The sequence below is a fragment of the Sitophilus oryzae genome, unplaced genomic scaffold (assembly GCF_002938485.1).
Source record: "Sitophilus oryzae breed Bouriz unplaced genomic scaffold, Soryzae_2.0 scaffold_1189_pilon_pilon, whole genome shotgun sequence".
Taxonomy (NCBI): Eukaryota; Metazoa; Arthropoda; class Insecta; order Coleoptera; family Curculionidae; genus Sitophilus; species Sitophilus oryzae.
This window is the reverse complement of record NW_022145825.1, coordinates 937,798-959,403: the sequence shown is the minus strand read 5'-3', so window position 1 is coordinate 959,403 and position 21,606 is coordinate 937,798. Positions and strand designations below refer to the sequence as shown.

The 21,606-nt window shown below is 34.1% G+C and overlaps 1 protein-coding gene across 1 annotated transcript in view; it reads left to right on the top strand.

The window, feature by feature from the left end:
* The window catches only part of LOC115891667 (sodium-dependent nutrient amino acid transporter 1-like), a 28,439-nt gene extending 12,813 nt beyond the window's left edge, over positions 1-15,626 (top strand). Inside the window, exons 4-13 of the mRNA XM_030912213.1 lie at positions 1,833-2,112; positions 3,989-4,223; positions 6,549-6,819; positions 8,861-8,964; positions 9,134-9,323; positions 9,379-9,555; positions 11,894-11,993; positions 12,051-12,233; positions 12,298-12,392; positions 15,208-15,626. Of these exons, the coding sequence (XP_030768073.1) occupies positions 1,833-2,112; positions 3,989-4,223; positions 6,549-6,819; positions 8,861-8,964; positions 9,134-9,323; positions 9,379-9,555; positions 11,894-11,993; positions 12,051-12,233; positions 12,298-12,392; positions 15,208-15,366 (1,794 nt within the window). The 3' untranslated portion in view covers positions 15,367-15,626. The remainder of the gene's footprint in view (positions 1-1,832; positions 2,113-3,988; positions 4,224-6,548; positions 6,820-8,860; positions 8,965-9,133; positions 9,324-9,378; positions 9,556-11,893; positions 11,994-12,050; positions 12,234-12,297; positions 12,393-15,207) is intronic.
* Positions 15,627-21,606: the final 5,980 nt, after the last annotated feature.

Sequence of the window (21,606 nt, the reverse complement as noted above, 5' to 3'; positions counted from 1 at the left end):
GCAACTAGAGACTCACATATCAGTTTGGGTTATTTATTCAAAATTTCCAAGCAAAGCATTTCAAAAATAATGCCAGGCGTATGCCAAAATATAAATAAAGTTCTCAAAGATCAGATTAATTAAACGAATAATTATAAAAGATTTATTAAAGGTATATTTAATATTATTAATCCAAGAACAAACAACACACAAATATTTGTAATTCTGAACAAAATAAAATAAGAAAAATAATGGTAGTATCATCGTACTGAAGTAAATACCAAATCCTATAAATGAAACCAAACTGAAAACTTAACAAACAACGCAAAAAGTGGGTATTCGCTTGCAACAAAACACTCCGAACGAACCAAACGCGTCGCGCGCGCTGTAACAAATTTGTGTAGTCAGTACGTTGTGCCGAACCGAACCGAACGCGCCAAACATTTTCCGAAGCTTGTCGGTAAACGGGATTTGCTCAAAAGAATTTGTTCGCTGGCCGGTGTTCAGTGGATACCGGCCGGTGTTCAGTGGCAGTTTTGAACGTTCGTTGTGTTTGTGGTGCTTTTAAACTGTGCCTAGCTATGGAGTGGAACAGAGAAAAGTGTTTAGAGTTAATTGATGAGTTTGAGAAGCAGCCTATTTTATGGCACCCGACAAATGGGACATATAACAAAGTAAAGAAGCATGATGCTTGAGTGGCCATTGCTAATAATATAAGGTGCACCGCAACTAGGACCTACTAAGCATATTAGATTCTCAAAATCTTCTGCAGCCATCCTTGTTAAATTTTTCATAGGCATATAATCTAGGTCACTAAGTAAGGCCATATTTTGACAGCGTAAAAAGAAGCGTCTTACCCACATTTTTCGTTCTTTCCCTTTTTTCTCTTTTTTGTTGCCCGCTAATGCCTCTATAATTAAAAAAGCACCAGCTGCTATGGTAATATCAGATGCATTCATGTCGACAAACACACTAATACTGATTACTGGTTAGAACACAGCGAACACCGCAAACATGCGGAACGCTCCGCGCTAAATGTTTTGTTGCAGGTAGTTCAGAGCGCGCCCGGAAAATGTTTTGTTGCAGATTGTTTGGAGTGCGCGGCGTGTTTGGTATGTTCGGAGTGTTTTGTTGCAAGTAAATACCCACTTAAACAGCTCGAGCGCTTCGAATCGCCGCGCCGGCGCCGCAAAGTACGCTCGCATGGCTCCGAAGCATCTCTTTGATGTACCGCGACAGAGCCGAACAGTCGAAACACGCATTTTATGCAAGCACGTGGAGCACCGCGAGCGTGGCGAGCGCCGCGAACATCTCGCTTCGACTGTTTGCCATGTTTCTCGTGCTTCACGTGTTCGTTCGGCCTGCTTGCGAGCAATGTGGATGCAGCTTTATAGCCAAAGCCCACTTAAGGTACGTCCATAGTACACCTGGTTTTCCGCTTTCTAATCACAGGCTTTTATCGCGGCAGATCTTATGACTTTGTGAACCTGTTACATTGAAGCAGGTAGTGGCCATTAACAACCGCTTGCAAGAAGCGGGAATACCAGTCAGGATCATGGAGCTATCCTGTAGGGATTTATTATGTCTTTTTATTAGCTAGTGATAATGTTCATATGAAACTGATACCAAAAAGTACTACTCGTCTTCATGAAATTAATCGGTTTCATTTTGAATTTGGTAAATATCATACGTTACATCCACAACTCACAGCTCACCCACAAAAATTTTAAGGAGGCTACACACACTACTGCAAGCTTGACAAGCATTCTGGGTCAATGATTGGACCATTAATGAGACTTTTTTGGTCATAATTACAGAAATACTTTCAAGATTTATCTTTATTATTATTACAGGCCGAAATTCCTCCAGATGACGACAATGCAGAAAATAGAGCACAATGGGGTCACGGTTTGGAGTTCCTCATGTCCTGCATCGCCATGTCAGTGGGCCTGGGAAATATCTGGAGGTTTCCGTTCACCGCAAAAGAAAATGGAGGTGGAGCCTTCCTCATTCCTTACATCATAGTTTTGACAGTTATAGGCAGACCGCTGTACTATATGGAAATGGCACTCGGACAGTTCTCCAGCAGAGGCAACGTCAAGATGTACGAAAGACTATCACCGGTCTTGAAATGTAAAATATTTAGACTTTTATTTATTTTAATAGAATATAAACATTCATAGTTATCATCTTCAGCTTATTCAACAATTTCCAATTATGATGGAGCTTCTTTCAAGTATTTAGATACTCTCTTTGTAGTTGGGTCTATTGTTGCCTATTGTTGACAATGCGCGCCCAAGTTATCCTAGCTAATTTCCTAATATCATGATCAATCAAAACTATTAGATGGTTATGATATTCTCCATCTATTTTTAATCCTTTGTTAGTCCAGTCCAGTTGACGGAAGATTTCTTCTAGTGTTGATATAAACAGCTTTAGGGATATCGCGTCTCCCTGTCGTACTCTTTTGTCTTTTGCTTTGGGATTGTTTTATACAGGATCAGTTTCCTACGATGTTCTCTATGGGTATCCCGAAAACTACTGAAGATAGAGAGTCGGTTAAATGGGGAAAGAATTGCAGTTTTGTGGGGTCATAAATATGCGCCTTTCAGATTTTTGAAATAGTTCATGGCTTACTAGATATTTCGAAAAAAAAGCAAATTTCGGCTATTTTAAAAATTCTCCCTAATTCCATTACAATCTATTTTAAACAAAAAGTTTTCAGATAAAAGTTGTAGATAATCACATTCCTAATGAGTTTGTGTTCTCCGATTTTTTCTATAGTCTGTCATTTTTGACATATGACACAAACATATGTTTTTTTAAAGGGAAACCATAGTTGGCCATGACTTTATAAAAAGTGCCATTTTTAAGCTTTTCAACGATATAAGCTATAATATGTTTTTTTTTTTTGAAAAATTACTGAGTTATAGCCAATTCTTGAGTAATTTCAACGGTTGTTTACAATTTACATTACACAAATTAAAACTTAAAAAAACTAATATCACTACATACATTTTAAGTTATGAATTGTTCAAAAAACAAATGTTTAAAAAAAACCGCCATTGTTTTGAGAACATATAATGCATCTTTTTAAAACTGAATTGCAAACTTTTCCCACACAACGGCCGGTCGACTTTAATAAACTTCTCCCGTACCGCCTCTTCGAGTGCCTCTCTTAATTCATAAGTTCTTTTCTAAACCTTGTTGGTTAATCATACCGCATAAAAAAATCTAAAATGGATAGGTCAGGTGATCGAGGAGGCCCATGCAATTGGTCCACCTCTTCCTATCCCTGAGTTTGCATAATTATGATATAAATAAATTTTAACATTTCTTTTATTATGAGGGGGAGTCATAATGAAAGTCATGTTGGAACCACTCTATTGATGAGCGAGTATCAAAATTTAACTTTTCTAAAAACCGTAAGTAACGTTCATCGGTCAACGTATCCTTGAAAATGTATGGTCAAGAAAAGCTGAACCAATAATCCTACGCGATTTTCTTCATTTGAAAGAATCATATTTACAATTTTTGTTTATTTTAATTTACAAAGTTTGGATGTGCCAGTCTCACATTTCTGAGAACAACGACGATTGAACTTGTTTCCATGGCTAACTAAGTAAAATTAGTCAACAAAGATAAGAATTGGCTATAACTCAGTAATTTTTCGAAAAAAAATATATTATAGCTTCTATCGCTGAAAAGTTTAAAAAATGGCGTTTTTTTATGAAGTCATGGCCAACTATTGTTTCCATTTAAAAAAACATATTATGTTTGTGTCATATGTCAAAAATGACAGGCTTTAGAAAAAAAAACGGAGAACACAAACTCATTAGAGATGTGATCTACAACTTTTATCTTTATCAACCCATAGAGAACATCGTAGGAAACTCACCCTGTATATCATTACTCTTGCTTTGACTTCTTTGTATATATTGACGAGAGTTTCTATATAAGTCTGTCAATAAATATAAACATTAAAATATAATTTTCAATGTTTTTCTAGTTATTGGTTTTGGACAACTGATTGGTTCAGTTTGCGTGGCTACTTACTACTGCTGCTTGATGGCCATCACATTATTTTATCTGGCTTCTTCATTCACGAGCGAACTACCGTGGACCCAATGCGACCCTGCTTGGAATGAGTATGCGGCAGAGATAAACAGAACGTGCATATCAGCAAGAGAAGTCTCAAATGAGAGCGGTGCGGAAGCCATCAGCTCTTCGGAGTTATATTTCAGGTAAAAAACAACTTTTCTGAATTTTTCTTTCAAACAGTTTACTTAAAATATTTTTTGCGATAGCTAATTTTACGTAGAATTAACTAGCACTGACGGGCGATACTACCGTATGATCGAATAAAAACGGCGTCAGCGATGGCTATGAAATGAAGATCGCTGTCATTTTGTATAGGGTGGCCCATCGAAAACGTTCCGCAAGGCATAACGGCCAGGGTAATTTCTTTTTTTCAGAAAATCCAAAAACACGTCAATTTTGTTTGTGAGGGGGACAACTTTTGCCCCAAAAATGATTGCAAAAACCCTCTAAGCGGGGGTGTCATCTCCCAACTTTTTTTAAATGGGAAGGGGGGTCAAGTGGCACCGCAATGAAAACAGCTTTCTATTCTCTATATTTCCCCGCTTCGTTTTTGAAAATCGGTCGAGTCATTGAGAAAATATGAAGGATTGAAATTTGAAAAGTTTATTTAAACATTTATCAGAGTAAATGATAAGCATAAATTCTTTCGACCAATTTGCTGTTTTTTTTTATTATTTCTAGATGTTTACGCATTTTTTCACTTGCCACAAGTTGAACGATTAGGTGCGGTAGTTGCTAGATTACCGAAGACCTAGATCCAGACACGGAGATTCGAAGCAGGATCGAACAAGCCCGAGCAATATTCACGAACATGAGAACTCTGTTGAGTAACCAAAGCCTGAGTCTATGCCTACGTTACCGTTTTGTAAAAGGCTACGTATACTCAGTACTACTATATGGCGTGGAGACCTGGACCCTCAAGGCAAAAACTATGAACCGACTAGAGGCCTTTGAGATGTGGATATTTCGAAGATTGCTCAGGATTCCTTGGACTGATCGCGTGAGAAATGACGAAGTTCTGCGACGTATGGGAACGGAAAGAATGTTGCTTCAAATAGTTAAAAAACGGAAAACAGCTTACTTGGGCCACATATTTAGAAACACCAAATATCAATTCCTGAAACTGATTATGGAGGGGAAGATTGAAGGAAAACGTGGCATCGGAAGAAAGAAGTATTCTTGGCTTAAGAACATCAGAGACTGGACTGGTCTCGATGCCCATTCACTCTTTAGAGTCGCCCAAGATCGAGACGAATTTGCCAGAATTGTCGCCAACATTCATTAAATGAATACGGCACACTAAGAAGAAGAAGTTGCTAGATAGCTGTTCTGTGACTTGTGCGTTTAAGTTCTTCTCAATATCGTTAAATTTTTTAACAATTATGGTGTACTCACTTGCAGAAAAAGTGGATATAATCGAACTTTATTTTAAAAATAATGAATGTGGCAATCGGTCTGTGCAGATATTCAATGAACGCCATTCTGACAAACACCGTTATGGCAAAATTGTTCGCGATTTAGTAGCAAAATTTCACGAAACTGGTTCCGTTACGAATAAAAAGAGGCAGAGGGAAAATGCTGTAGTAAATGAAGCTATGGAGGTATTCGTATTGGGCCAAGTTGCCATTGATAGTACGCTGAGTACATGAAAATTAGCCAATGAGACCGCGACCGGCGTGAATCGTACAAGTGTCCAAACGATATTAAAAAAACACAAGTTTCACCCGTACAAAATTCAGTTGGTACAAGAACTAAACGAAGACGATTTTGATCGTCGCGGGCTGGTATTTTTGGAAATTCTATTGTAGATCAGTTTAACGATATTGAGACCGTACCTGATCGTTCAACCTTGTGACAAGTGAAAAAATGCGTAAACCTCTAGAAATAATAAGAAAAAACAGGAAATTGGTCGAATGAATTTATCCTTATCATTTACTCTGATAAATGTTTAAATAAACTTTTCAAATTTCAATCCTTCATATTTTGCGGAACGCTCTCGATGGGCCACCCTGTGTATAAATTTATATGGGAAATGTCATTGATCGTCATTTCCAAGCCAACTGGACGCCTTTTTTATTCGATCATACGGTATAATATATCGTAGCGGTTGTTTAATTATTTGAATCCAATTCAGTGATGAAAACGAAAATGATAACATCATTGACATATTCACTAGGGTGGGTCAAAAAAATCGACTATTTTTTTCAAAAAAAATCACTCCAAGTATGAGCTCTTAATTCTAATAGAAAGGTCCTCCGCCTTTCAGTTTTTTATATGTTCCTTATTATTAGAAAGAAAAATTCATATCTCGGTATCTACTATTTGGAAAAAATATTTTACCTCCTATGTTTGTACCCTCCGTATTTTTTTAATTTATTTGATAGAAACTGAGAATGGAAGAAAACTTCTTTAAGTATCAATACTGAATTACTATCTACATTCAAGGAAACATTAATTCAACTTTTCAGGAGAGAAGTTCTTCGACAAAAAGACAACATAGATGACGGTATTGGTCTTCCTGACTGGAGGCTCACCCTGTGTCTCCTGGCTTCCTGGTTGGTAACCTTCTTCGTATCGATTCGAGGTGTGAAGAGTTCCGGAAAAGCATCCTACTTTCTAGCTTTGTTTCCTTACGTCGTCATGATCACCCTTTTAATTCGAGCTTCGACCTTAGAGGGAGCTGGTGATGGCATGTATTATTTCATAGAAACTGACTGGAACAAACTGTCTGATGCGTCGGTAAGTCTGGTTTTTGCTTAATGTTTAACAGTTTAGCGACAATGGGTTGATTTCTACAAACAATGTTTCCCTAATTCAGTTTGCCTCACATATTTGCTATCGCACATTGTTGAATCTAAAAATTCAATAAATTATTTATCTTCCGCTGTACTTAAACAGCCGTTAAACGGTAGCCTACTAAAATGCCGTTAATAGATATTGTGACGTCATTCATGTCGGCGGAAAGTAATGCCTAGCTATAAACATTTTGCAAGAGCACCTGCGGCTTCGCGGCTGAGGGTATCGCTTCGTGAGCGAATGGTCCGTGGTTCAAATCTCACGCCGACCAAGACTTTTTTATATATATTTTTTTTTGCTTATAGCGTGATCTTATTGCATTGGTTTCAATCTTTTTGGTTGGATTGGTTTAGTTATTTGGCGGGTTGGTTAGCGTGGTTATTTGGAGGGTGTTAATTCTTTGGTTAGTTGGTTATTTGGTGGGGTTGGTTGGTTTTTACTAATTTTTATTTGTTTTTTATATTTTTTTATCAGTGCCGAGGTTAGTTGCGTTGGTTAAGTTGGTTATTTGGTGGGGTGGATAGCGTTGGCTAGTCCTTATAAAATTCGTATATTTCATAAAGCCGTCAAGTGCGTCACATCAACGACGTCATACCTATTAACGGCATTTTAGTAAGCGACCATTTAACAGCAGTTTAAGTACAGCCTTTATCTTATACTAAATTAGTCTATACTAAAAAAAATTATTGGCAACGACCCAGCTACGTCGAAACACCGGTTCCCATTAGAACACCGAAGTTAAACGACGTAAGGCGATACTAGTGGGTGCACGGGTGACCGGTTCGATACTCTGTATCGTGCTGTTGTCCAAAGAAGGCAAAAGTGTAAAATCTATTGACACACACTGCTCATTCACGCCGCCGGCAAACCGCCGGTTCGAGACCGGATGAGATCGGATATCTCGTGAGTAAGAGTCGATTTAGACACTTGCCAAGTCGGTAGGCTATTGACCATGATATGGCCGAGGACCGCGGTTCGGATTCCGCCTAAACAAGGTAGACCCCGTCCAGATTAGCCCTGGCAGTAAAAAGGGGACGTTAACTGAAATCTTTACTTTACTTTTAAATAAAATTATTATCATTTATTGTTTTAAATAAAATAACATTTTTAATTTTTAAATGCTTTGTTCAATGAAATATTGGCAGAAAATAAAAAAAAATATCGTAATTCACCAAGTTCAATTTATATTGCTTAATCCTGCAAAAATAAAGACAATGTTTTTGAAAGTTATATTGTGTTATAAATATCACAAACATGATTAAAGTACAATAAATTAATTCTATAAATGTTATCTATATTGTTATTTTGAATTTCTTTTTGTACATTTTCTCTGTACTAATGTTTTGTTGAAAAAAAATTATAATATAAACAAAAATAGGATATAATTATAATATAATACGTCCAAGTATTTTAACTGGTAGTATAGTTCAACCCCAGAAACACGCCTATGACTTTTTTTTCACGAAAAAAAAATTGAAAATTCGAAATTTTTTGAATTTTTTTTTTTTTTGAATTTTAGTTAAAAAACATAATTTCTTGATAATATGGCAATATAGATATTAGATTAAATTTACAAGAAAGAAAATCCAGAAAAGGTCCAGTGGTTCTCAAAATGTTAGCAAAAAATCATTTTTTTTTTAATTTTCAAAGTTAAATAACTCCGTTATTTTGGACTTATTTAAAAAACGATGAAGAGAAAATATGTTTCTTTTATCGAGATCTGCCACCCCATAAAATACTTGCACTTATTTCTGGGACACCCTGTAGAGTCTGTCCAAAGAGAGGATCTACGACAGTCACAGTTGTGTCTGCCATTTTAATTCAGAATTAAATTGTATTTTCTGTCATTTGTTGAATATGATCTGTCAAAATCTTCTCTAGCTCGTTGGACAAAATTTACAGTTTTAAATGACACTATTTTTTCTAAATCAAATTCAATATTATATACTTTGTCTCTGTTAATTTAATTTATATTCTCTTATAGGTCTGGTATGCTGCAGTAACACAATGTTTCTTCTCTCTAAATGTTGGATTTGGTTCGATCATTATGTTTTCATCATTTAATGCTTTTAGTCATAACATCAATAGGTAAGGTATATTATTACGTAACTTCTATATGCCTCAAAAAATTATAAAAATTAAGCCTGCCATCATGAATAGTAGAAGCAAAATGTTGTTAGTTAAAAACAGATTTTTAGCCGTTTTTTTTTCAGTAAATATTCAAGAATAACCATCTAAATTACTATTAATCTTTTAGAGATGCTTTGGTAGTGACAACACTGGATACCTTCACCTCCTTGCTTTCTGGATCGACAATTTTCGGTATACTTGGCAACCTGGCATACGAAATGAACCGTCATCCGTCAGAAGTTATATCCGGAGGTGGCACTGGATTGGCATTCATATCATATCCTGACGCCATAGCTAAATTCAATGTGGTACCTTGGGTAAGCTAAACCAAAACAATATATTTTCAAAATGATTTAAAATATATTTTTCTAGTTATTTGCTATTCTGTTCTTCTTCATGCTGTTCGTGTTGGGTATAGGAAGTTTGGCAGCGTTGCAATCTTGTGCCAATACCGTCATACAGGACGCTTTCCCAAACTTCAAGGCTTGGATGATATCTGCTGGCACCGCAATATCGATGTTCCTGATTGGTTTGATGTATGTCACACCTGTAAGTAACGATTTTGTTATTAATAATTGACAGTATTGTCAGCATGAAATGTCAATAAATTTTACTATGGAAACTGTCGCAAACATATCAACAACTTCCATTTATCTTCTTTTTTTGTTGCACATGCGTTGCTTCTACCAAATTCTACTCTTTCTATCCTCGTCGAGGGCCTCTCGTCCAGGCGCCAAATTTGAAGATTACTTTTAAAAATTTGATTTGTAAAATGCATATATTTGAACAATAAATTGAATGTTTACCGTCACAAATATTAAATTATATGAAAAATACATTTAGCCACTCCGTACGAATATCAATATTCTTTGAAAATCTAACCAGAAAGTATGCATGTTGCTTAATATAAATAAAAGAACAGTTGAATACTTTACTTGCCTATGAAAAGATAATTCAGGGACCTTTATATTAGAATTTGAACACACCAAACACTTTCTAGTCATTTTTACGAGTATTTAGAAAGTCCAACAAAAGAAAATAGAAATATATAATATATAGCACAAGCTTAAAATTAACTTCTCACTGAAGTCACTTGCATCCTTGGCTATATAAAAGCTGTCGATAAAAGAGTAATTAATACAATTTTTAAAATAAAAAAAGGTAAAAAAGAAGCGTTGTTACACTACAAAATGGAAATAAGAGTATGACATATGATTATGACAAGATTATGACAATATGATGACAATGAAAAGTTGGTTTCCATAACAATGTATATTTGTACTTTCTAAGGAAGGAGCATATCAAAAATCTCAGGTCCACCGCGATGGGGCTCAAATATGGCCGACTTAAATTCCGGTTTATCAGTGCCGTTCTAATTTTATTTAAAAAATGTAAAACTATGATGTAGGGTAGACGTGGGGTAGACTCAATAATTTTTTTTTATTTTACGTTGTGAATAAATGTTGGTAGTTATTAAATTTGTTATAAAAAAATATTATTATAATAAAAATAGATAAGTTTTAATAATTATTTATTAACACAAACATCCGATACGCTACTGAAGCAGGTAAGTCAAATTGACGTATCTAAATTCTTTGACAAGTAGTAAATAAAAGCAAAAATGCAAGAAAAAATATATAATTAGTTAATTTAAGTGAATTTCGTAAATGATCGGTTTACTACATATTATGCTTATGTATATTATATTTATATTATTATACTTATGTGTATTATATAGTCACTTACTAGCTAAAAGTTGTTCCATTATTTCACTCGATTTTTGCCGACATCTACCGCACGCTACACAACCAACTATTTTAGAGTCTTTTTCGAGAAATCGTGATAGTGTCACTGTTAATTTAAGTTCTGCCACAATTTCCATTTAGATTTACTACCTTTATACAACTATCAGTAGGAGAATAAATAATAAATAACATAAAATAAGCTCCGTAAAAACTGACAAGTCCACAAAATTTCAAATCAAATTCAAATGAATCGTCAAACAGAACTGTCAAGGATCCCCACCCTAGAGTCCTTTTTCCACCCACCATGCATGAATACATGGATAGCATTATGCTCCTTCCTCAAAGGTACAGCTGGTTCCAATAAAATTGAATACGATTTAAAACATATTTTTATTATTTCGGGCAGTATATTCTATGATACCGTCCTCAATTTCTCTACTCATGTCATGCTGACGTCCTGAAAATTTTTTTTGCCACTTTGTCAAAAGCAAAGTTGTTTTATACAATGTCACAATAACCTTAAAAGAACCTTAACATGTCAAAATACTTGACACATTAAATATACACTGTCCAAATATTCGAAAAAATGTGTAAAAAGTCGTATTCATTTTTTTTGGAACCAGCTGTACTTTCTAAACCGTATAAAATTGGGAAATACGTGCAACTTTTAATGCGCATGAACGCAAAGTAAGATCCTCGGAAAAGACAAACCTATTTAACGTTTCATAAGTGCAACAAAGAAGGTTTGAAAATGGCATGTCGTGATGTCAGAGACAATAATTAGATTTTATTTTATGATTTGATATCTACCTACCGAGAATATATTGATTTAATATTTTCTAAATTTTAATTTAAAAAAACATTAAATCTAGGAATTGATGACTAAATATGGTGTGATTTTGAAACTGTCTGTTGCAAGAAAAATATAAAATAAAACTATTTAGATAAAAATCCCATTTTATAGAACTTTATTACTACAAAGAGTTATCTGATTTAACTTAAACAACAAAACAATAAATGACAGTCAAAGATGCAATATAAGAAAAATTCAATTATACCATTAAATTAAAAAATATCCATACAATAGACTAATTTTTTTTTAATACATATATTGATTTTTAATAGATCATGGTATATTTTAGGGTGGACAATACATGTTAGATCTAGTAGACCACTTTGGAGGAACCTTCATTATATTCGTTTTTGTAATATTTGAAGTATGTGCAGTTTTGTACCTTTATGGTAAACGATTTTCCATCACTATTTAACAATAAAATTACAAATGAGTCGAATTTTTAGGACTAGAAAACTTCTGCACAGACGTGGAATTCATGACAGGCAAAAAAGTAAACGTCTATTTCAGAGTATGCTGGGGCATAATAATGCCAGTTCTTCTCATAGTGATTTTCATCTACTTCCTGTATTCACTACCCACTCTTACTTATGGTATCCATGGACTGGAATACCCTACTGGTATTTTAGGTACGAATTTCAAGAAATAAGGCGAAAAATATTTTGAGATTAATGTAAAAAATAATTTTTTCAGCTTTTGGATGGTCCATTCTTGGAATAGGTATTTTGCAAGCCATATTTTGGCTGTCGTATTACTTGTGGGCCAACAGAGAATATCCATGTGGAAAGGTAAGAATGTTATTAGAATATAGGGTATAGAATACAGGGTGTCTCTGGCTACGTTAGACAATTCTAAGTATTTACTTTTTATTAAGTGATCTAAAATAATTAAAATAGTAGTGGAGTGCTTTAAGGCCTTATGGGATACAAACCTCGCAATTCATTTACTGTGAACGAATTCTTATAAACTTAACGTCTTGTTAATAAGATATATTACAAAGTTTACTCATTTAAATTCGTTGCTTTTACTTATTAGTATTTATTACTTAGTATTTGAGATTTTCACTCCAAACTGTTTAGTTCAGTGAATTTGCTATAAAATTCCGGTTCCAAAAACACCTTAATACCATAATAGAGTATACTGAGTATCTAGACGTGCAGAAACCTTCGTATGAGAACTTCTAATCGAGACGATCGACTTAAGCTTGATTTTCATGCATCCGTTGTCCGACGATACGTTGATACGATATTAATTTTATTAGTAGAATTTGAAGACTTTGATTGGTTAGAAAATAACGCAGTTTTTAAATTTATTGCATGTTCACTTTGAATAAGAAGACTAAGGAAGGAGCATATCAAAAATCTTAGGTATACCGCGATGGGTCTCAAATATGGCCGACTTAAATTCCGGTTTATCAGTGTCGTTCTAATTTTATTTAAAAAATGTGAAACTATGATGTAGGGTAGACGTGGGGTAGACTCAATAATTTGTTGTTTTATTTTACGGTGTGAATAAATGTTGGTAGTTATTAAAATTGTTATAAAAATATATAATTCTAGTAAATATAGATAAGTTATAATAAGTATTTATTAACACAAACATCCGATACGCTACTGAAGCAGGTAAGTCAAATTAACGTATCTAAATTCTTTGACATCTAATCTTTGACAAGTAATAAATAAAAGCTAAAATGCAAGAAAAATATATAATTTAGTTTGGTTTGGTTTGGTTTGGTTTGGTTTGAAGTTAATTTTTGGTTCGTTAGTTAATTTAAGTGAATTTCATAAATGATCGGTTTACTACACGTATGTATATTATATAGTCACTTACTAGCGAAAAGTTGTTCCATTATTTCACTCAATTTTTGCCGAGATCTACCGCACGCTACACAACCAACTATTTTAGGGTCTTTCGATAAATCCCGATAGCGTCACTGTTAATTTAAGTTCTGCCACAATTTCCATCTAGATTTACTACCTTTATACAACTATTAGTAGTAGAATAAATAATAAATAACATAAAATAAGCTCCGTAAAGACTGACAAATCCACAAGACTTCAAATCAAATTCAAATGTGTCAAATGAATCGTCAAACAGAACTGTCAAGGATCCCCACCCTAGAGTGCTTTTATGGTGCTTTTTCCGCCCACCATGCATGAATGCATGGATAGCATTATGCTCCTTCCTAAGCATGTTCATGCCTCCGTTTGTCGGATATACGTTAGTGTTATTTTATATTTTTGTTTCCATAACGATTTTGCTATTTTACTTTAATTTTTATGAAGGTTAGATTAAATTTGTCAAAAAAGTGTCAAAACGTCCGTTATCGTATGAACGGGTCCGTTGACGGGCTGAAGTAAAATATTTACGGATGAAAAGTGGCGCGAAAACGTTATAACCAATCAGATCGCCGTCGAACCATCGTATCAACGTATAACGGATGCATGAAAATCAAGCTTTATTGTAAGTTTATCGCTAAGAAACCACCGTTTGCCAGGTTTTCAAATTTATAACGAATTGCACATAAGGAACGTACATATTAACCAACGCACTATAAGAAGAAGACTAAATGAAGCAAATCTTATGTCAAGAAGGCCTGTTTTGGGACCAGAACTTACTAGATCTTTTGACTAGGACCCAAAAGCAAAGGCATGGTCTTAATATAAAAATTACGAAAAAATGTTAGTATGTTCTTCAAAAGCGAATATCTCCAACAAAAATAAAGCTAATGAGATGAACCAAAAAACAAACTATCGAGAAAGGATGTATCTAGATGATAAAATGATTTTTAACAAAAATATCAACATTTTGTTTTCCCTCGTATAATTAACAGATGGGGAGTTTCATTTTTAATTTGGAAAGAGATACTAAAAAGTCAAATAATTTGACTACATACTGCTTAAAAAATGATCAAAATCGGCCCACTAGAACAAAATATATTAAACTTTAAAATGCCGGTGAATGTATTTCAAAAACTATACATTTTAGTCATATATTATATACTATTCTAATGAAACTCGCCTTTTTTTTATCCTAGAAGCCGAAAATCAATTAATATTAGAGGGTGTTTCATTACAAAAAAAAAAACAAAACTTTGATGTGTAACTTTTTTTGGGGTACCCTGTAGAACTCTATATAATTTTAGAATATGCCTTAAATTGACTTACGTAAACTCACAAAAATTCACTCCAATACAAACTATTGTTCTCCTTGCAAAAACCGCGTCGTATCTGACGCGCCACCCTGTATAATTATATTTCAATTAAAATTTCAATGATTAGAATATAAGCAGAATAGGTATAGGTTATGCATTAGATTCATTTATATCAATAAATTTACTTAGAAAAAAACTTTAAAAATCGAAAAATTAAAAAGGAAATAACTAAGAACTTACTAAAATTACTAAAATAAAAGATTAAAAGCAACGAAAAAAATAGGCGAAGATTTTAGTATTTTATCTATAAAACACAATACAAAAGGTTTCACAATATTACATTCACAGTAATTGAATTCCGAGGTAAAAGTCTCCGGGCACTCCACTATAGAGCTATCCTAATTTTGATTATTCGGTTAGAAATAAATTTTAAAAATTAACTATTCCAGATGATCAGAAAAACCTTTTCTACGAAAACCTGGGCACCTACGGGAGCAAGAAGAACGTATGAATGGAGAAAATACAAAGAAGACGTTTCGGCAGAGTCAAAATTACAAACCGGCAGCTGGATAAGCAGAAAACTTAGATTTGTTTTTAGGGGACATTGAACTACTCGCCAGAAGTATTCCTAATTTATTGACAATAATTATACCTAATATTATGACTAAGAATCTAAAAGCAAATCCGTAATATTTATGGAAAGATCTATATTCACCAATATACAGGGGTTTCCAAGATTTTTAGGGTTTATTTTAGATACAACTTTGATTGTTTCAATAGATAGATGAATTTGGGACACCCTATATATTCCTGCACATTGCAGTGTATATTAAAAATTTCTTTTCATCTGGTTCATCTACTATTCTTAGAAAATACTGCGAAATACTGCTTAAAAATAAATCTCTAGTGACCCAAGGAAGTTACTTTCTCTAACTCCTGTATATCGCTAAACTTTTTACTGTTCTACTTTTTCTTTTTAATCCTTTTATAGATCGTGCTTTTTGATCTACGACAATTAATGTCACGTCGTTATCTTATCACGGATAATCTGCTTTTTACCTCGTCCAGCGTTTAGACGCAGATTTATCAGGCTTAAAATTCAATTTAATTTTCGTGAAAAACTTGTTTTTCTTTTTGCACACAGCTTTAATCCAACGAAAATGTAACTTCTGAAAAATAAGAAAAAAAACTATATTTGCTTATAAGCATGTATAGTTACATTACATTTTAAACTTAACGAGTTCTGTGATAATGTATAGTATTAAAATCATTTAATTTAAAATAATTAAAATGCCTTAATATACTTTTCGTGTACAGAAAAAGAAGTAACGTATAGTTTAAAAAACCTACAACATATTTTGTGTTTTGTATAAATTGTGAATATAAATAAATTTTAGAAATTGGTGTTTTGGTGTTTTTTTTTGTTTATCTATTGAATGATCTAGAGTTGGGAGAAGGCTCTCTTGGAAGGTGGTCCAAACTGTATTCCGGAAACTTTTGCAGCATATTATGCTGATAAAAATAAGTAAAAAAGTTTGTATAAAAGTATGTCTTAAAATGCTTAGATACAGGGTGTAGAAATTTCATTTTTATTTTGATTTTTTCCAAATAATTTCTGAAATAATGTCAAAATTTGGATGAAAGTTGGTGTCTGGAAGTTTTTTGACATGAGAAATTTGATTTTGATATCAATATGACTCCTATTTGTAGGAGACGACCATAGATAAACAAATAAAAAGAGACTGGCAAATCTCATGGTAAAGAGTGGGACCGCGTTCCCGTAGAGCAACTCAGAATAACAATTTTGAAACCATTAGCAGGACCATGGCAGGACGTACGTCTTTATTGCTATCTTTCTTTATTATGTGTGCTTTATATGAAAAGGAGGGACAAAATTTTACGACCAACATCGACAATGCTTTGAAATAAACTAAATCAAGCGATCAAGCGAATCGCTCGCCGCTTGCTACTTGTCATTCATCACAGCGCATGCAACTTACTGCTTGACGCTTGGCGTTAACGAGTACTTAGAACAAGCGACGGATGAAAACCCGTATTTTTAAATACGAGTGATATTTCGCTCGAGCGATCACTCGATTATTGCAATCGCTTGAAACTCGAGTACTCGATTATTGAAATTAATCGGTTTTTCCCATCACTAAATCTTAACTCGTTTTTAACATTATAGTATCTTATCTATCTTTTTAACTGAGATAAAACATCAAAAACAGATGTTTATATTCCCAGTTTCAGCATGACAGATTATATAAAACAGAGTTAAATGTTTCGTAAGTGAAATTAAGTGAAATCTTATATATTATGCATGCTGTCATAGAAAGATATGGGTAAATGGATCAGGAGGTTTTCGAGTGGCGCACCATAACCTCGTCAAATCCAGCCAGCGCGTCATCTCCACGGCTTTCTAGAGTCGGCTGCTGCGTTTGGCGGCCCGGTGCAGTCTCTAGGTCAAAGGTCGCTGCACCAGCGACGCCTGCCGACGCCGGCGTCGCCGTCGGTGGCGTCGCTCTCAGTACAGACACACACTGGCGAATTTTTCAAACGTTATAGCCAAAACTCTCAGGTCTTATGACCGAAAAAAAACAGGATTTTCTTAGATTTAAGTAAGAACAATCTTCGGATTGACAAGGGGTTTTTAACAGGACACTGTCTCCTCAATGAACACCTCAGTAGATCTAAGAAACTACGGCGAATGTAGATTGTCTGGGGAAAATTGGGAAATTCCAAAATAGCTCCTCACTGAGAGCGCCAAGACAACAACCATTTGTTCCATAATAATTGCAAAAAGATCCTACATTGGTATTTCGCCACTGCAAGAAAATCTACAAAATAAAATAGTTATTTTATGTAAACACTTCTGCGTTAAACGCAAAACCAAAAAACCCCAAACTTTCTGTATGATTATTTTTAATTTTTACGTATGTTATGTTTATTTATGTTATGTTCTTAAAAATCAAAAAAGCGACTGCCATACATTACTAACATCTACAGATGCATGAACAAAACATTTATATTTATTAGATTGTATTAAAAAAGCTTCTTTTACTTTTCTTTTAAAGGCTATCGCTTCTTTCATTATAATTTTGGCGTTATTAAAATTTATTCTGTGCCCTGTGTCCCATAAATGCTGACAAATCTTACATTTGTGAAAATCTCCCTTTTTTAAATAATTTTTATGTTCTTTAATTCGGACATTTAAGGGTCTAGATGTTTCACCAATGTTAAATTTAACGCATTCACATGATATTTGGTATATTACATTTTTTGTTTGTTGTTCTGTATTCATTGGTTTAGTATGTGATAAAATGGATCTAAGTGTATTTTGTGTTTTGAATGATGTTCATATGTTATATTGTTTTCCTATCCTTTTTATTTTTTCCGAAACGCCTCGTATGTATGGAATTGTAAGTTGTATATATTGTGTATTATTATCATTGTATATGATTTGGGGTTTGTATTTCGTTTAATGTTTTGTCAGTAAAATATGGTGGATAGTCGTTTTTTATTAACGTATTTTTTATGTAGTTTATATCTCTGTTTAGTGAAATGTTGTCTGAACTTATTATTTTTGCCCTATCATATAAACTTTAGATAAACAAGAGGTAGATACTTAAATTTCACATCTAATCACAGTATAAATGTAAAAAAAGGTGTTATAAACCAAATTGTATCTCAAGAAAGGGGGACACTATAGATCTATAAGTTTGCGGTGATTAACTTCCTTTATCCTATACAATGAACAATCTACAACATAGATAAAAAAAATATTTGAATATATGTGTATTGTATCTAATATTGACGTACAAAAATCAGTGATAATATCTGATGTAAATGTTTCGAAACGTTTTCTGCAATTTGTGTCCAAGATTTTGCCGTTTTCAGCAGCTACTGTTCCTAAATGTGAAAAAAGAGAATACCAATCTAAAATACTCTATGTCTGTTTGTGGATTTCAAAACGGAAACAACCATCAACAATGTCAACCTTCCTCAAAATTTGTTTGTCTTAAAATCTTTGTTTTTAGGTTTTCTCGCACAAAAAATACCTGGCAAAAGCAAATTCGTCGTTTAATTTAATAATGTACTTTCATACTTTTAATGTCCCTTCTATATATCATTTGTCGCTATAACATATTTTGTTTGAAATATATCAATCAGTGTAAGTAGAAACCGCTCTTACGAGTATAAAAGCTCAACAGGCGATAAAAACATATATTTTTTGTTAAAAACGCTATCACTATCCAACATGGCGGAATTTTAATTCATTATTTTATAAAATTGACATGGAGTCGAACACAAATCATCTACATTATATTATATTTGTGTCTAAAAAGAGAGAAACTCGACAATAAAAAATGGAAACTTTGTTTCCAAAATGTTTCGATTTAGCGCTATCTGTGTAGAATTTTCGAACAGCCACCTTGTCAACAACGCCAATCAAAACTTCTGGGAAAAATAATTAAAACATGTTTATCTACCTACTATAATATAATTAAAACATAAAAACATGTATTCCATTGTGAAAAAGAGAGAAAAAAACGTTTGTTGGTAACATTTTTCTTCGGTATCCAGTTGGGAATTGGTAGTGGCTGTTATTAAATTTATTCCTAAAACAAATCAGCTCTGTGATGCGTATAATAGATAATTATAAAATCGCATAAGAAAAATATTTGTATTTGTACTCAGCGTATGTCTTTCCTTCTGCTATTTTAATTATAGTACCCTAAAAACTTGAAGAATGCTTAAATGCAAAAGCTGCAGAACAAAATCCAAACAATGAAGTAAGGTTATGTTCACATATTTGATAGAACATAAATTAAATTATGGAAACTTTTCAGGCACAAAACGGGTACGAAATCTTTGTAAATGTGAGCCACATCTGCGTCTTAAAAGTTTCGAAAAATTTGTGACACTAAGATATTTATTGTTATAGCTAATGTAGCGAAGCCATATTTTGGTAAAATGCTTCGAAACAAAAAGCGACTTATGTTACGAAACATATGTATCAAAAATGTGACGAAACTGTTTTGCAATGATTCTCAGCAGAGATTTTGTTTCGATTTTGTGTCTAAAAATGCTACTTGAGATGATAAAGCACATTTTGAAATTGACTTTTGACTTGCTTTGCCCCCACACTAAAACGTAGAACCCCTCTCCTATTCAGTTTACTATGGAAAAGGGGTTAATCACCGCGTCCTAACAGATTTATTCTGTATCTCTCCTGTCTTAAGTTATAACTCATCATACAGTCCCAAGGCTTTGATAAAAGCCATTATCTCAGATGGTTTTACAGAGACTAGTTCTCCATCTCCGATATCACTCAGTGATGAGATGTTCTAGTGTTTCCCAATTTTTCTCACAGAGTCTGCATTCGCCGTTGTTTCTTAGCTTCAATCTAGTGAAGTGTTCGTTGAGGAGACAACTCTTAACAATCCGGAGATTGTTCGTAACTTAATTAAAGAGAATCTTTGATTTTTCTCGGTAGAAATTTCTGAAAAAACATACTAAACTTAAAACCTAACTAAGCTCATATATTAGAGTTAACATTATGATTCGTTTTAGTGATTTTGGCCATGTTTTTGAGAAAATTCGCCTGTGTGCTTCCGTCCCTTCCTACCTCACTTCTGAGAAGAACTAAGCTCCGGAACACTGGTTCACGGCGTAATGTGGGACTGCCGCTGCTGTCAAATAAATTGTTTCTGTATCTTTGGCGGGTGCCGTTTTTGCGGGTGCCATCGTCGTCGACAATTTATGACAGACGATTGTCCGGAAAACAATAATAATTGTCTCGAAATGCCGATCGTATATACTGCGATATTACTATATCAAATGCCATGTCAATGAGACAATTTCTGTATAGATAAAATGGCAATAACATTTAAAATTTCTTCTCTATTATTGATGATGATTTAATAATGATTTATAAATAGAACAAATTTAAGATTACCACAGCGTTCAATTCCGCATCAATTATGTTAAAAGCAGTCACAAGAATGATCACAAAGCAATGGGAGGCCAACAAATTTCTAGAAAAAAACAAATCTCTAGAAATTCCCTCTTTACGGTAAGATTACCGCTAACTCAAGAGATACAAAGATATTTTCCATGAAAACTTAAAGGGAATAAGAATGCAGAATGCAATGGAGAAGAATTGTATAACCTCAGTTAACAACGACAATCAAAAGGGAAACAGACAACAAAATAATGAGATTTTTGTATGACCGATGTGCGAAAGAGAGATAACATCACGTATCGGACTTTTCAGTCACAGGAAAGCTCATGAAAGAAAGAGCCTTGCGTAACCATCTTATCTTGGTCCAGAGCCAATACTGGGAATACCCAAATGTATGGCCCGTAGTGCACTAAAACTCTGGATCAGGGAAAAGCAGAATGTCCACTGGAGAAACATACAGGGGCACAGGCACACCAAGGCTTTTATCCAAGGGCCTAGCTCTAAAACCGCAAAAGAAGTGCTAAGCTTAGCAGGAAGAAATTGCGGATTACAACAGGCCTCTTGACAGGACATATGGCTGTCAAGTGTTATCTGAACAAGCTCAACCTGTATCAAGGAAGTCTTTGCTGCAGACTCTGCGATAAAGATCCTGAAACACCGGAGCACATAATATGTCACTGCGAGACTCTGGATCGCAAGCGACACTTTTTATTTGGGAAAGCTAGGCTAGAACCGGAGGAACTATGCTCCTATCCTATCAAGGACCTGCATAAGTGTAGGGCACAGGGATAGGAGAATGGGTGCAGATATAGAAAGGGGACAAACACAATAGGCCTCACAGGTCGCAGTGTTTCCGGCAGAGGACGGCCCCTTATTGTGA